At 39.0% G+C, this 16,424-nt stretch overlaps 1 protein-coding gene and 1 long non-coding RNA gene across 5 annotated transcripts in view; one reads left to right on the top strand and one right to left on the bottom strand.

Moving 5' to 3' along the window:
- Window positions 1–13,049, top strand: part of PALLD (palladin, cytoskeletal associated protein) — a 193,611-nt gene extending 180,562 nt beyond the window's left edge. For all 4 annotated transcript variants that reach the window (XM_017740613.1, XM_017740611.1, XM_008638584.2 and 1 more), the window contains 6 exons: window positions 1,906–2,000; window positions 7,039–7,171; window positions 8,153–8,360; window positions 9,201–9,366; window positions 10,112–10,245; window positions 11,231–13,049. In XM_017740613.1, the coding sequence (XP_017596102.1) occupies window positions 1,906–2,000; window positions 7,039–7,171; window positions 8,153–8,360; window positions 9,201–9,366; window positions 10,112–10,245; window positions 11,231–11,403 (909 nt within the window). In that variant the 3' untranslated portion in view covers window positions 11,404–13,049. The remainder of the gene's footprint in view (window positions 1–1,905; window positions 2,001–7,038; window positions 7,172–8,152; window positions 8,361–9,200; window positions 9,367–10,111; window positions 10,246–11,230) is intronic.
- LOC108448274 lies at window positions 9,273–11,237 on the bottom strand. The gene is made up of 2 exons (XR_001864112.1): window positions 11,102–11,237; window positions 9,273–9,419 (listed from the first exon to the last, which is right to left on the bottom strand). It is a non-coding gene; the product is annotated as an uncharacterized LOC108448274 (long non-coding RNA).
- Window positions 13,050–16,424: the final 3,375 nt, after the last annotated feature.

Here is a 16,424-nt window from a genome sequence, read left to right as displayed (position 1 = left end):
TGATGGACTGGTCGATATTTGCTAGGCTGTTGCTGTGTTTTGGTCATTGCTATTGGAATCGCCAAACTCTAAAGCAAAAGACGTTCTCAGCTGATAGAAATGGGTTTTATTAAAGCAAAGGATTCAGTTCATTGAAGCTCTGCCAGTTCATGCCATCTCATGACCTGGACTAACATAATAGGATTTATGTGTGTAAAATGCCTTGTTGACAGACCCTGGAGATCGTCCATGGTAGTTAACACAGCAGGCCCCATTGCCCACAGCATAAAGTGCAGTGAGCTGGAATTAAAGTTCTGACACACCACTGGGGTTTGTTGTCAAATTTGCTGTAGAAGTTAATCCAGAGCGAATGGACCCTGGGCCTAGACAAACATGCCTTGCCTGGTTTAGGCCTTTAGTTAGAGGTCATATCCCTTAACTGAGCTTTTTCCATGAACTGTATGGGCTCGCATAGAGCTCTTATTTTCACCTTCGTTCTTTTCATCCCGCTCTGCTTCTTTGCACTACACACCCACAGTCCTCGGGCTGGAGTTCCCTTAGTTTCTAGGACATCTTCCCATTAATTATTTTCCCACTCATTGTTTCCTTCCTCTTCATCCTTGGACTTTTCCAAAATCTTTGGCTTCCTGCTTAATCTTCCCTATCCAAATTCCTTATTGCCCTTTGTGTTTCCATTTGTGACACCATCTTGTATTGAGATATGCAGAAATGATCCCAAACTATGTGTATTCATCACCTGCCAGAAGAATATTAATATGCAGTGGTGCCCAAAATAGAAATTCATTTGTTCCAGATGTCTTTAATAGTCTTATAAGGGGGAAAATAACACTTTTACATAAGGAATTGCTGTGGGTCTTGCACAATGGCTTATTTTAATGCGGGGATTTTTCTTGTGGACTAAAAGGGTCATGGGAATAGAAATGGGACACAGACTTCATTTCTAACAGTTCAGAAGTGACACAAAAGTTGTTGCTATTTGAAGGCTGCTTGTGAGCCTGGTGAAATTGTTTTTTGATGGGCTTTGGACAGTTCTTAAAGAACTGCTATCTGCAACCCTGCAATTACTGTGATAAAAATATTTGTCACTTTTATGCTGACAGACTTGAGTGTGGAGCTCACAGCTTAGAGCTGAAATACACTGCAGAGCTGACGTGGATGTGGCCTTACTGCTACCAGCCCAGGGGGCAGAGCTGTTATTTATTAGGACCACCAGATGCTTTTACACTTACAGGGTGAATTCCACAGAGCCCTGAAATCGGCAGTTCTGGCTCCAGGCAGTCCCATCCCAAATCTGTTAGGACTAGTGCTTGAGGTGGACAACCTGTCTTCTAAAACACAAAGTAAAAGAAAAAAGGGGACCAAATACACTAGAGCCATGTTTTATTTATCATTCACTGAAAATAACCTGAATTATCACCAATGTCCATGAGCACAGCTGTGCCTTTCAGTGCAATTCCTCAAACCAGGTTCACTCTGCAGAGAGGATCTGTTAAGTACTTGTCAAATTCTTTTGGCTTTTACATTAATGAGGGTTTTTTGAGTTGTGGGCCCACCAGATCAAGTAGATCAATCCCCTTTGGAGGCAGCAACTCTGTTGTTAACTGCCAACACTCACCATGGGCCATTCTCAGGACCTTGAACTTTTCTTGCTGTTCTTCCCACTTTCCATACACAGAGAAACCTCTCACCCACATCAATAATAGTCAATAAGGACTCGATTGCCAGTGGTACTAACAGTCTTTTTCAATAAACCATGAATGTATTATAGTCACAGTCATTCCAGTCTGTTCCCTGTTAGATTGGAACCTGATAAAACAGGCAGGCAAAAAAGAACAGATCAGGTTGAACATTTATTATTACATATTTTAAGTCTTTTAATGTTGCTCCTCTCTATCACCCTAACAGGGCAGAGTAAGTTGCACGGGCAGGCTGATGGTTCAAGCTGTAAATCAAAGAGGCCGCAGTGCTTGGTCACCTTCAAGTCAGCCTCACATAAGAAGGTATTTGATGCTTTTTTTTTTTCTTCTAATAATATGGATTTTGCAAAATATCTGTGGTAGGGTAAAGAATGTGTTAAAAGCATGGCATTCAGGAAGAAATGTGACCTCTGCTGTCTGAAAATTGCTGCAGAGCTTGCATGCTCAGAAGTATAAGCAACCTCTGAAATGACATGACTTCTAAATATCTTTCATTTTCCCTGTCTCCTCTTCCTTTCTTTGTGGTGTTCACTAGTTACTCTGTATCTCAAATTACACTATCAGCTGTTGGGAAGGCTCTTGTCACTTAGGCTTTTTTAAAGTATTTTACCTGATTAGAATTCTACCAGGAACCTCTATCTTCTGCAGCTTCTAGTAAGTATTCATTTAAAGAAACAGCAGAAATAACTGCATGTCAAAGAGGCTTATTAGATTTACATTAGAAATATTTTAGTATTTCAGTATTTCATATTTCAGTTCAGGTTCTTATAAGGAATTATGAGTCATAAATAAAGTACTAAACTTATCTTTGGTGAGTTTGCAATTATTCATATATGAAGCTTTGGGTTATGTTTTTGGATCATTAGAAGGGAATTTTCCCTTCAAATAATTTTTTTTTCTTTATCCAAAGCATTTATGATGCTGTTTAACACAGCTTAGATAGCTTTAGATGATACAAAAAAATTCATTTTGGTTACCAGAACTGTTTTCAAGGGAGTATGAGGGCTCTGGTTTCTGGATTCTGCTGTAATGAGGCGTGTGCTTTGCCTAATGGTTACAGCAGCCATAGAATCTCAATATTGCCCAACTAATATACAAAGTACATGTAATTACACAGTCAGTGTACAACCAGGAAAGGATTTCTGTAACAGTTAGTAGTGGTACTAGTATGTACTGTAGAACTGCTGCATGCAAAACAGGCTCTCTTCCCCCCACTGGTAGCTATAAAGTATTAGGACATGAAGCTGGTTGTTTAAAAGATCTTGTCAGACTTATTCCTGCGTGGAACAAACTGCAGCCCCAAAAGGATTTTCAAGCATTTCTCCAAGGTGGCCACCAGCTCCCTCTGCAATGTGTCACCCTTAGGCCTGTTAAGCCCAAAGCTCAGAGTGCCTCTGGAGGGGAATATCCTGCCAGGTCTGTGAGAACAGCATAGAAAAGGCTGGGGCCATCTGGTGTAGCCTGTCCAGTCACTAATGCACTTGGCACCTGCAGATAATGGGTAAAAATGGAAAGTCCGTGTTAACCCCTGAAGGGAGAAGCTGCCGTGAAGAATCACATTTCAGCTGAGTAAGTCAGTGCACATGGGTGACGAAGGGGAAAGACCTTTAAAAGCGAAAATGACAGGAATGTAGGTAGGGGTGAAAGCATCAAGCAGCTGCCACTCCTGCAGCTTCCTGAAGGACAAAATGTGTGTGTTTCTCTTTCTGTGCTGGACAGAACCCTCAGGTAATAATGGAGGAGGCTCTTTTCAATCTCTCCAAATGCATTCAAAGTCCAAGGCCGTTTCTGGCTGGTATTCTATTTTCTAATGGAGACAGGCACTCAAGCAGCCGCTATTGCTTTGGGTTGGGTGTCCAGTGAGTAATGAATTATAAATAAAGGATTTCCATAGACTAGTTTAATTCAAATTAGGGCAATTATTGGGGATTCTTACATCCTGTAAAATTACCAGGTGAAGGGCTTATCCCATTATCTTTGCTCTGGAGGAGCAGTTTCTGTAAGCATTCAGCACAGAATCTCTGTTTAGTGACAGTTCTCACTACTCCCACTGGAGGCTTCACCCAAGACTGATGAAATGGGAGCACATAAAACCTTCCTAAGATAGAGTCCTGCCATTGGCTTTTCTAAAGTAATATCCCAAATTACTGTGTTCCCCCTTATACTGTGATATTTGTCACATCTATTGCCATAGACTTGTGATAAGTAATATTCCTATGGCATTACAATATTATTTCTATAAGCTTTTCTGCTTGAGAGCAACAAAATCTTTTGTTTGCTTGCTTTATTACAAGTGTAATTATTAGCTTAATGAACTTTATGACTTGTACTGTTGACAGGCTTTCTCTTGAAGTATACTTAATCTCTTAGAGAATGTGTTCTGGCAGAACTCTGGGGTTTTATTTCGCTCCTGTCGTATTTTTCTGAAATTTGCTTAGCTGACAAACATCACTTTCTTAGCATCACTTGATGTGGCTGGCCACTTTGAAATTTTCTGATGTGCACAAAAGCTTGGACTCAGTCCCTTAGACGACAAAGTGCTCAACAAACTGTGTCACCTAAGCATGGCAGCCAGAGTCCCAAATAAATCTTAAAATGCATGAGAAAGTAATCTTAAAATGCATGAGATTTAAAGAATATTTATAAACTAAACATTCCTAGCATCCTGCTCTCAATTAGGGGATTAATTTGAATTTAATCTCCTTTATTCCAAATTAGTGATCATTACCATATGGTCAGTCATAAAGTCTTTTTCAGCTTCTTGCTCACTGAAATTCCCAGCGTATTGTGCCGTACCAACCCGTGGAGTCTCCCTGGACACATTTAGTATATGATGTCAGTTCTGCTGAAACTAATCTGTGCAATGTGATGTCCACATTGCAACTCTGAAGAGCCCACAATGAATCCAAGAGTATTCCAGTCTGTTGCAATTTGTCATTCCTAGACATCTGAAGCACTTGGCTCTAGTCATTTCATTATTTGTTTAAAACCACAAAATGTTTTAGAATTGAAATGACCCTAGTTTCACCTCTCAAGGCAAAGGCTTAAAAAAAGTCTGTGATTTTAGGGTAAACTTACGAAGAGGTAAAAAGAAATGCAACATCTGTGGTCAGATGTTCTTTGTTTTCCATTTTATTTAGTATAAATACCACACACACACCTCTCCCAGTTTTGACCAGTGCTGCCTTTTCCTGCAGCTGCAGCAATGAGATGGCAGCTTTCACACTCCTGTGGTGCCAGTTCACCTGTTTGGCTCAGCCTCACAAGACTTTACAAAACACCAGTTACTTGTACTTTGTTGGATACTTATCAATAATGTGGAGGCAGATTTTGCACAAGTTGCTTGCACTGTGCAGCACTCACTTGACTAGATACATTCACATTTCTAGTTGGTCTTGCAGAACTCATTACCAAACGATATCAGTACAGTTTTTCCTTGTTGCTCTCCATCTTCCATCCCATCTACCTGCATGAGGCATCTATGTCTGCAAAACTGATTAGGAGCTCACCAACTAAAGCTCAGTTGCTTATGAGCTGCAGTGTTGGAGCTACTGAAAAGGAGCTTTTGACATGTTCAAGTGGCAAAAACTGTGAGGTGCTTCAGACATGGATTTAGGCACCTGAAGAGTTACATAAGCTCTTAGGGTGTGCAGGGATGTCAGTCTGTGTTTCCCATTTCAGTATCCAGCCCTACATTATTAAGCAGTATGGACCAGATATCTAGACAACCCCCCTACATTATTAAGCAGTATGGACCAGATATCTGGTCCATGCCCCAGCCCCTCCATTTGCCTTTAGTTATAGCTGTGGGAAAACTGTGGTGATCATTAAAAAGTCAACATTTAACTATTAATAAGAGAGACTACTGTAGCACAGGTGATGCCTGGCCAATTCAAACAGAGCAATAGCAGAGAAAAGGGCAACAACAGAGCAGGACAAAATAAATCAAACTCAAGCAACTCTAACCGCAGCCTCAGCAGAGCGTGCAGCTGGAGTGTTTATCTTCCATGCAGTAGTACAGCATCTTGTTTTCCAAGTGTAACCACTGAGGGTTTTAAGCTCTTTTGTTGTGAACTATTTTAACCTAGAGAAATGCCCTTGGGCAGTAGAAAACGCATATAGGCACCTTTACTGCAGCGTGGACACTGCAAACAGCTGCCAAAAGAGAAACACTGGCAAGAGTTAACAGAATATGGGATTCAGAAAAGAGAATTTCACTGTAATGTGTCATTGATAAAAGTGGTCTTTGGAGGATATTTGAGTAGCTCCTCTTCCTTTACACAGGACGTTACTGTAGGCAGCAGCTGGCTCCAGAATGGAACCCACTGGAGCTGATTAGGCAAGGACAAAAATGGATATAAAATTTTGTTTCAAGATTCTTTGACTACTAAATCACACAAATGGAATAATCTAATTTCAATGGAAACAAAAATCTAGTTAAATGAGGAACCCCTTAGAAAAAGATTTGATGGATTAAATTAATGGGCAAGAATAGCCAATGCTGAAAATTGATTAAATGATACCGAAGCTTAAGGTGATTGATACTGTGTATGGGGACAGGAGTTATTTTTCTTTCCTTTTTATTACTTATCAAACTGTTTATGGTACCTTTATAAAAAAGAATCAGCAACCAAAGTTATTCTTCCTATTGCTCACAATTGAAATTCTCATTGTTTCAACTCCACAGTTTGGTGGAGTTGAAAATATTCAAGAATATCTCATAAAAAAACCACGTTAACTGAGGAATAAATATATCCACAGCAACTTAATACACCGAATTTTCTGTACAGTCTTCACTAGTGCAGAACAAGAGAAGATAAGCCTGATGTGAGAAGTCTCTTCTCAATTGAGATGAGTTAGGTTTTAGCTACTGTTATTTTCTGAAAGGGAACCGTGATTAATGAACAGTCCATGTACTTTCTGGTGTAATCAGCAGCAGTGAAGGGATTAAATACACAGGACACTAGAAATGGGGAACTGAAGCTACATGCCACGGCCTGCCAACTTGTTTTATTTGTATTTCAGTGATTTAAAGACTGAGCAAAAATACTATAATTTATAAAATGAATTAATATTACAAGCAATTATTCTGTAGCAATATTGTCTTATAGGTCATAGTTTGTCACAACATGTCAATTAAATGAAAGTACTTAAATAACTGCAGTGTCATAATTAACTCAATCTGGGCCAATTGCTACCAGAGCACTTGTGTAAATATGGGGTGATTATGGTACAGGTCAAAGAAGTGGTTTAAAATTCAAATCAGTCTTATAAGTGATTATGGTTCTTCTGATTTAGCAGAGAAAAAAAATAATTTACCTTTATTTCATGTTATTTTAAGACCACGATCTCGATCAAGGGACAGTGGTGATGAAAATGAACCAATTCAGGAACGATTCTTCCGGCCTCATTTTCTGCAGGCTCCTGGAGACCTGACTGTTCAAGAAGGAAAACTATGCAGGATGGACTGCAAGGCAAGTGTCATGCAAAGGGTAGCAGCAGCCTTTTGATAACATCAGCTGACTCAAAAACCACATTGGCTTCTTTTCAAAGCTATTTTGCCTATTGGCAGTTTCGGCCCTGTTAGTAGGGTAATTAATCTCATTGCTTATGAGTGAGTAAGTGGACAATAAAAGTTTGCCTCCCCTCCAATGAAAGTGCTTCGGGCAAATCTTAAGAGCTCACAGTAAACTGATTTATAGAATGCAGCTCTGCTGGGGTGTGGAGGGAAGCAGCACACACTATAAAGACAATGTGTTTCTACATTTTAAGTCCTTTTACTACTTGAGTTTTGAACCCCCATTAAAAGTTTCAAACAGTATAAACCTGATTTATTACTCTGCTGAGCAGAAATAATTCAGGCTTAGGTGACTTCTGTTTACTTTATGCTGACCTATTTGGGAGAAGCTGTTTGCTCTAAAGCAGTCCCCACAGCAAGTGGCATGGCTTTCAAAAGTACAAGACTTGTTCACACAGACCAAGCATTAACTAGTGCAGGTGGTGCTGTCACTGGGGCACACACCTCAGTGGAATGGAACTTTGGAGACCAGTAGTTAGTCAGCTAACATCTTTTTGTCTGCAAGTTTTCCAACCATAAGTTAATCTAGAAAGGAGTATCTTCTCATTCCACCTGAAGAACAAACAATAAAAAAGACAAAAGGTGTCACCCTGCCTTTTGTTTTGCAACATATTGTTATTTAGCTTCTAGCCTATCTAAACACTGATCTTTTTTCAGTCGCACCCGTAAGACATCATGGAATTCAGGGAGTTGGCCAGAAAGTAAGTAAATGACTGCAACTGACTCAGTGTGTAAATCAGGACAGAATTAGATCTTTAAATCTTTTGGTACACTTGCAGTAGCAAACCAAACCAAACTTCCCTGAAGTAACAAGTCAGGACTCCTCTAGTGTTTCATGTGGCTGAAACAATTTCCCACTACTCTCTTTACACTCAAGGTTAGTGGATTACCAACTCCAGACTTAAGCTGGCAACTTAATGGCAGACCAATTCGCCCTGACAGCTCTCACAAAATGTTGGTGCGAGAGAATGGGGTGCACTCCTTGATCATAGAACCGGTCACATCCAGAGATGCTGGAATCTACACGTGCATTGCCAGCAATCGAGCTGGTGAAAATTCATTCAGCCTGGAGCTCACTGTTGCAGGTAACATCTTCATGCTAAGCTTTCAGACTGAGCATTGCCAGGATAGTGTAAAAAAAGAAAACATGAGTGATGTCAAATGACACATTGAGGAGTGGGGGGTAAGAAAAAGAAACCTGGCAGTAACAGAAGTATGGTATATTTATAGGTGACCTATTCACGTTGTGTTGTGGCATAAGTGGACTGGTGTGTAATGTCTGTGCACACAGTTAATAAAAGGGGGCTGCTGGCCTTGAGGCCACAAACCAGACTATTTCCCTGGATGTTTCTTTGTAATGACAATCTGTGCAGACACACACCTACCCCTGGGCAACCAGTGGGATACGGTTTGTGCATCTCACAGCACATCAGACTAATGCCTTCTGGTAGACTTCAGACTTCTGGTAGAGCAGTTCCTTCTTCAGTTAAAAGTTCATACTTTGTGGAATATGAAGGAGCACATTTTACCAAGCATAGTGCAGCCATTTTCTAGTTTAATGCCTTCTGGTAGACTTCAGACTTCTGGTAGAGCAGTTCCTTCTTCAGTTAAAAGTTCATACTTTTGTGGAATATGAAGGAGCACATTTTACCAAGCATAGTGCAGCCAGTTTATCTAGTTGTCATGCTCTACATTTCAATTGTTTTAGAGAAGAATCAGCTTTTTAGCACTCGCTTTTCCCCCTATTAAAATAATGATGGGACTGTTTTCTTCAGAGGAACCAGGACTGAACTTTGTGATTAATGAAGACAGTGCTTAGGTTTCCTGCCACTTAGGTCTTTCGTGATTCTTTTTAGCACACTGCTGAAAGAAAGGCTATGTTTTCATAGAAAATGTCAACATAACTGCAATCTTTATTTTCACAGCTAAGGAAGTACAAAAAGCACCTGTGTTTATAGAGAAGCTACAAAACACAGGTGTGACTGAGGGATTCCCAGTGCGACTGGAGTGTCGAATCTCAGGGGAGCCATCTCCTCAGATATTTTGGAAGAAAGAGAATGAGTCACTCACATACAACACTGACCGAGTGAGGTTAGACTGACTTAGAATAATCTCCCCATGTGTAATTTCAATGATGATTTATCCTGTAAAACAAATAAAAACCTAAAAGGTCACATGAACACTTTGTGTAAAGGGCATCTCATAAATATTAACTAGTGATTGTAATAATTTATGACATTTACTCAAACTTGCAGCCAGCCTGGTGGCTGAACCAGAAATAAAACATTACTTGTTTTCCATCTTTAGACTTACACAACTACCTTTGCACTCTAAGCGAGAGAAGTAGTTTTGCTCTTCCAGAACCAAGGCTACAGAAATTTGCTAGTGAAAATCAAGGTTCCAAAGGAATGCTATGTGCTTTTCAGCAGAAACCGCTTCATAATTCTGCTGCACAGTTAAGCAACTAAGATTCGATATTTTATATTTTAAGATCTTCCTCGAGTTTCTTTATCCTTTCCACAAAAAGTCTGGGTAAGATCTGGTGTTCCTGCTACTCCAGATGTCTTAATCCATAACTGTGAAAGAAAAGTTACTTCATATGTTTTTTCTTCTTAGTTTTCAATACAGGATATTAACTGCCAAATCGTCAAGCATATGCAAGGCTTTATTTTCTACTTGCTAATTTCAGAGGAAGTTCCATTTTAATTAAAATTTTAATTAAAATTGGACTATAATCAATCTGTAACTAAGATTGGGTCTGTTTATAATGCCATTTTAAGATAGTCTACACTGGTTTGTGATTTAAACAGTAATTTTCTACTTTTCTTTTGATTAGCATGCACCAGGATAACTACGGCTACATTTGCCTGCTTATTCAGGGAGCTACAAAGGAGGATGCTGGCTGGTACACTGTTTCAGCTAAGAATGAGGCTGGGATTGTGTCTTGCACTGCCAGGTTGGATGTTTATAGTAAGTGGCTTCAATTTTTGTGATCATATTAATCCCCTCAAAAGCAACAGTTCTGTAAGTTTTGGGTTGTTTACAGAATGGTTTACATTGGTCTCTCTTTCTTTTGTTTATAGTTTCTCCTCAATAGTAAACATCCACTTCAAGACAACAAATGCTCTGTCAAAGTATATTTTACCATCTTTCAGACACCTAAAGCCAAACAAGCTTGCATGCTTTCTGGTTTTGCTTAGTACATTAAATATAGCTAATTAACAACAGATAACGGCATGATTATATGATTTTTGTGGATCATTATTACTGTTGTTTTGCTGGCACTTCCCTAACCTTTTGTATTCTTTTGTACATTAGTCTGTAATACACCTGTGACAGCTACCAAAAGTACAGTAGATGTTTTTATGGCTTTCTGCTTAATTACTCAGTTTGTTCCAAAGCAGTGTCTTACATAGTGAATGTTTTCTTAAAGAAGTATCTCTTACCAGTCTTCTCATAGCAAAGATTAAGGGGGAGGGGGAAGGGGAGAGACTGATAAAGGATGGTTTCTGGGCTGGTGGTGGAAGTGGGAATTGTGAATTAGAGACTCGGCTCAGCATTCTTCAGCTTACAAGAGGTGGCAACAGCAACCAGATCATTTCCTTTTATATGCAACAACTAACCCTAGAACAGGCCTGTTACTGTAATATGATTACACAAGAACAACCTCCTTGCTGTCACCCTTCCCAGTGGCACAAGGAAATGTAGAAAACAATGCCAAAAGTAACACAGACTGTTGTATTTACTTACCACATTTGAAGGTGAAACTAGATGCTGAGAAAAAAACAAAACAAAACAACAATGCCAAGAAATTAAACAAAATTACCTTTGATATAATGCTTTTCTGCTTCTCAGAAGTTAGTATCTCCTTCACAAAGGGTTGACTGAGCATCTGGCACACTTTGGTGCATGGCTCAGGAAGGCTAACACTTTTTCTTTCCTTTTTAATCTACAGCTCAGTGGCAACAACCCCCTCAGCAGACCAAGCCAAAGAAGGTGCGGCCCTCAGCCAGCCGATACGCTGCTCTCTGTGACCAAGGACTAGACATCAAAGCAGCTTTCCAGCCAGAAGCAAATCCAGTCCACCTGACAATGCAGCCTGGCCTGGTAGAGAGCGATGATCTGTAGATTCAACTGCCGCTTCCATCATTTTCTTTCAAAGCAGAAACACTGAAAGCCATTGCCTTGACCAATGATACTCCGATGTCACTTTATGCAAGGGCAGACACCTTCATGTACAAAAGATAAACAACAAACACACTAACCATATATTCCTTATTCATTATACCAAATTAGAAGAATAGATAGATTATTAATAGAAATGTACACATTGCACAACAAATCACACTCACCAGTTCCTTAACCTTTGTTGCTTCATAAGCCTTTTCATAGAGGCCAAAATGCATCAGAGAGAAAGATTTTTCACTACATACCTTCATAAGCAGTAAGTAGATGCTACACAATCTTAATGGTGCAAGATGTTTTCTTCAAGGCTTACCAACAGTTCTAAAATGGCTACATATTCTGACAGCTACGATGAACAAGTGCAATATTATAAAACAGGAAGGGACAAGGAAAAGAAATGCAAGCAAATGCTGTATCTCTGCAAACTGCTTTCTATACAACAATGAAAAAAAAATCTTTCTTTCAATGCTGTTAGTTTGGACATCAACATCCTAACTTTCAATTCATTTGTGTTTTTCCTTTTTACCATCTAGGAGGAGGCTTATTTACAAATGTACAGCAATGGCAGTCTAAGCAGAAGTAATTTAACTTCTGCAGAACAAAGAAGAGCTGACACATAGTAACAATCTACTCCAGATTAGAAATTGGTAACTAGATGGGGAAAAAATGCTGACAGTTTGAACCAGTGCAGTGAGTTACTGCAAAGGGGTGGGAGGGGGACTGGGCAAGAGGTTGAAACTCTGGATTTTCCGACAGCAGTCTGTAACCTTGTAATGCTGCCATTCAAGATTCTGAAATTCTAAGGTGAGCTGAAAACTAGGGAGTGTATTTATGGGATGTTTGACTGTTTAAAGCTTGTGTAATATGTATGAGGATTTTAGAAATGTATAGTAAGTGAAAAATGGGTTGAAACTGCAATACGGATTTAAGTGACGAGTATACACCACAGGTGATAGGTTTGCAAATCTGAGGAAGTAGAAAATGAAGATAGGCAAAAACATCCAATTTGCTCCTTTTTGTTTTTTCTTCTTAACATAACATGTCTCTGGTAGATTTTATTTTTTCCTTCTCCTGACTGCAGGCAAATGACAACTCTTTCAAGGGGTAGAGTCTGTGCACCATAGGTGAAATTCCTGAAGGCTGCTTTCAGAATGCAAGGCAAATCCACATGGAAGTGGAGCCCCACTTAAGTCACACCTGACTAGGTAGTTTTAAATTAGAACCAAATGAATTTAAGTTGAAAGGGAGGGACGAAGAATGGATGGAAGAATTACTAGGCCTGACAAGGAAAATGAGTGTTTGATGGTACGAGCTATGATACTTGGCTAGGAAAGGAAAACACTGTATTCCTTATATGAAGCACATATATGGTATCTTTCATTATTTATAATAAAAGTGTTGAAATCTTTTATCTCAGCTCATTTATTCAGAAGTCCTGTACTTAGGGTTTTGTTTGTTGTTTTTTTTTTAATTTTGTAATTGTGTACACCATATATTGCATTACTGCTATACGTGTATTGCTTTGTAAGTACACAAAGTTTGTTTCGTTTTTTAGTGACTAATAAACTTTAGCACACAAGGTAGTACTATTCTGGTGCAAGATATGACTAGTAATGGGGATGGTTAATCTAGATTAATGTCATAGTCTGTCAGGTGGGAATAATCTGATTTTATTCTAGAAGTATGTCATATCTTTTGCCAAATTTTCCTCAACTGTGACATGCTAATTTACTTTTTAGTTTAGCTTCACTAGCATTATTTTGCCACCTTTTATTTGTATTTATAAAAAATGTATTATCATTACTTTGGACTGTTGTGCTGATATAATGTGGGTTTAACATCAATAAATATTACACAAATAGAATTTTTTCTTTCTGGTAAAGATTAATAACTGTTACAGTACAAGCATGCAAATGTAAGATTTTAAATATTATTTAAATTTTAAATATTATGAATACAGATAAATGAGGCCTATATGCAGCATCTAAAAACTACAGTTTATCAGAATAGTCTGCTTGTGACCTGGAATCTTGTTTGAACAGAACAGAGGAACATTACTCATAAATTCTGAGAAACTTTTGCCAAATAGAAGAACTGGAAGATACTTTTTTTTTAATACGTTAGAAAATATGCAGGTCTGGTTTGTGTTTCTAATAATTGCAATATGTCATCACACCTGATTATAAGTAAAGGGCATGGTTTAAGCACTATTAAATTCATTTAAGAGCCTGATAACAAGACAGTATCAAAATTTAAAAAAAAAATTACTTATAAAATCCTGACTATTAACTAGTTTCTCCTTTTTTCAATGTGAAGATACCAGGAAAGATGCAAGATGATCCATTTTTTCTTTTGGGTTTACATTTCAAGCACTGATCACTACAAACAGGCTTTTGTCAGCAATTAAGTGAGCACTGACATTAATGGCAATACTGCAGCTGAAGTCACTGGAGTTGTGTCTGCTCACAGTACGTTTGGCTTGGGGACTAAAATACTGAGACTGCTTTTTGAGCTTGTTGAAGATGAGGTCATCATCACTTTTTGCCTCTGTATATATGTAGAGACACACTTAAGTAGTAAATCACATCTCTAAGCAGCAACACTGTTTTTATGAAAACATTCAGCTGTTCTGTTACTTAGTTACTGGGACTGTTTGGCCTTACAAAATCAGAGATAGAAGCGTGGCATAAGCAAATGAACTTCTCAAGCCAAAAAACAAAAATTCTTGGAAGCATCAAAGTAACTTTCAGAAGTTTAATCTCCTTCCACATAGTCCAAAGATAGTTTGTATGACCTGACAGTGTATTTTTGTCATTTTTTAAGACTAAAAAAAGGAGCCTTGACTTTTTACAAGACTTCCAGTTTAGGTATGGGAAGACTTCAAATTATTTAGGAAGCTCATCAGTCCAAGCATATTCATAGCAATCAAAGACTCAATGCAACGATGAGCAGGATGATGACAGAAACCTCTGTCAAGAGTATCAGCAGTGAGGTGCAAAATTCCACATGCATTAAGGTTTTTCCAGCTGGTGGTGCACCTTAGCACACAGTGCCTTTATCCTGCAGCTTGGAGGCAACAGCAACAATTAGTTAACATACACAATTTTCTTCCACCACAGCCAGCTGGTGGTTGGGGGTCAAAACCAGTCTAGCTTGAAACCCCAGCTTATAAATCATTGTTTCTTTCTTTATCAGCACTTTCAAAGTCTATTTTAATTCACTTAGGGTGTATGCTAAGAAATGCCTTGATCCCCCACATCTGGACAGCTACATCCTCACCTCTGCAAGTAGCCCAAACAGATTTCATATGTAATTACTTCATGAGCTCACATTATCCAACATGCCATGATGCTGAGGGGATCAGCTGCATGCTCTGGCTGCATGACCCAGCTGCCAAACCCACACCATGCACTACAAACTAATGCAGGACTAGAAATGCCTGCTTCGATTATGCATGTTGGCTAATTCACTCCCTCACAATTCAAATGTACATGCAAGGGGTAGAATTTACTGACATTTATCTCATTCTCCTGAACTGACTAAAAGAAATGGCCTTCCCTCTGCACAGATTTTCTGTTTGAACAGAAATATGAGCATGTAAAACACATCAGGCAGATGGAAACACAATTCCTGCCCCAAGGAATTTACAATGTATTCCAGACATCACACAGTATTCTTTGACTTGTCTTAAAGCTTGCAACTCAAAATTAAGCCAGTTTGCATCCTTTAACAGAAGTGATTAAAGCATAAAATTATCTAATACTGCACTGTATCTCTACTAAAAATGTGTTTGGAACATAATGCTCAGTCACGTCTAGAGCAAAAAAGCCAGACTGTGAGCAGCAGTACCTGTACAGCAGTGATTTCAGCAGCCATACAGATGGAAACAAATGAACTTCAGTTCAACACCACCTAGAAGGAGAAATGTTGTGCTTTATAAAACAACTGCAGTGCAACAGGTAACCCTGGGCCAAGTATGTAACTGCTATCACTTTCTAGTTCTGTAGTAGCATAAATCGTCCAGGAACAGCTGCAGAACAAGAAAGCAGAAAAAAATAACAGTACATGGCCACTGCACAGAATGATTACAACACTTGAAGAAGGAGCTCTACAAATCTCATCACACTGAATGGATTATGGTAGGACTTTTTCCCTATGTATTTAACAACGTCGTTTCAGGGAAACATATTGTCACTTTTTTGGACAACTCTTGGCCCAGACATCACAGAGTATTTCTAGAGAACTGAGAGTACAAAACCCAGATTGCCAAACACAGGACCTATCTGAGCTACTAGAAAGGTGCTGGAAATACGAGAAGACTTTCTATACACCAGGCAACACACCTGTAATCTATTGCAAATTAAGGACATCTCCATGTTGGTGTCCTGAAAATTATGGTGAGCTATAAAATTACTCTCCATTCTGTATATGCCTTCCAACAACAGAGTTACAAGAGCCTGCAGAGAATGGATGCAGTTCCAGTCTGCTGCTGGCAGGGACATCTCACCATCAAAAATCATACATGCACACTAAATGACATCTAAAAAAACCACGAGAAATTACTGTATTCCTTCTTTTCTCTGAAGTTGCAGGAAGTTTTCAGTAGAAATTTACCAACTATCTGAAAAAGCGGGATAAAAGGTCATATTGAGAGGAGAATTAAAACACTGCAACTGAGAGCTTTTAACAGGTCATGGGCATACAGGTGTCGAGAGTACAGCCTCCAGCACAGACCTGGAACATATAGTTTAGTGCATTCAGCATTAGAAATACCGAGCTGGGAGATCTGCAAGTTAGAATTCCCAAAACATCAAACTGCTTCACTAACAAGCTTCAGCAATACCATACAATCGGTTTGCAGTTATTCTTAAACAATTTCTTTTAAATCATGCAGCAATTTCAAACCCATCAGCATGCTACACATGCAAGGGGCACTTCAGTACCAGCAGCCTGGGAAATGTTGA

The sequence above is a fragment of the Corvus brachyrhynchos genome, unplaced genomic scaffold, assembly GCF_000691975.1.
Source record: "Corvus brachyrhynchos isolate BGI_N302 unplaced genomic scaffold, ASM69197v1 scaffold178, whole genome shotgun sequence".
Taxonomy (NCBI): Eukaryota; Metazoa; Chordata; class Aves; order Passeriformes; family Corvidae; genus Corvus; species Corvus brachyrhynchos.
Note: the sequence above shows the minus strand (reverse complement) of the source record. Positions and strands in the feature narration are given on the sequence as shown.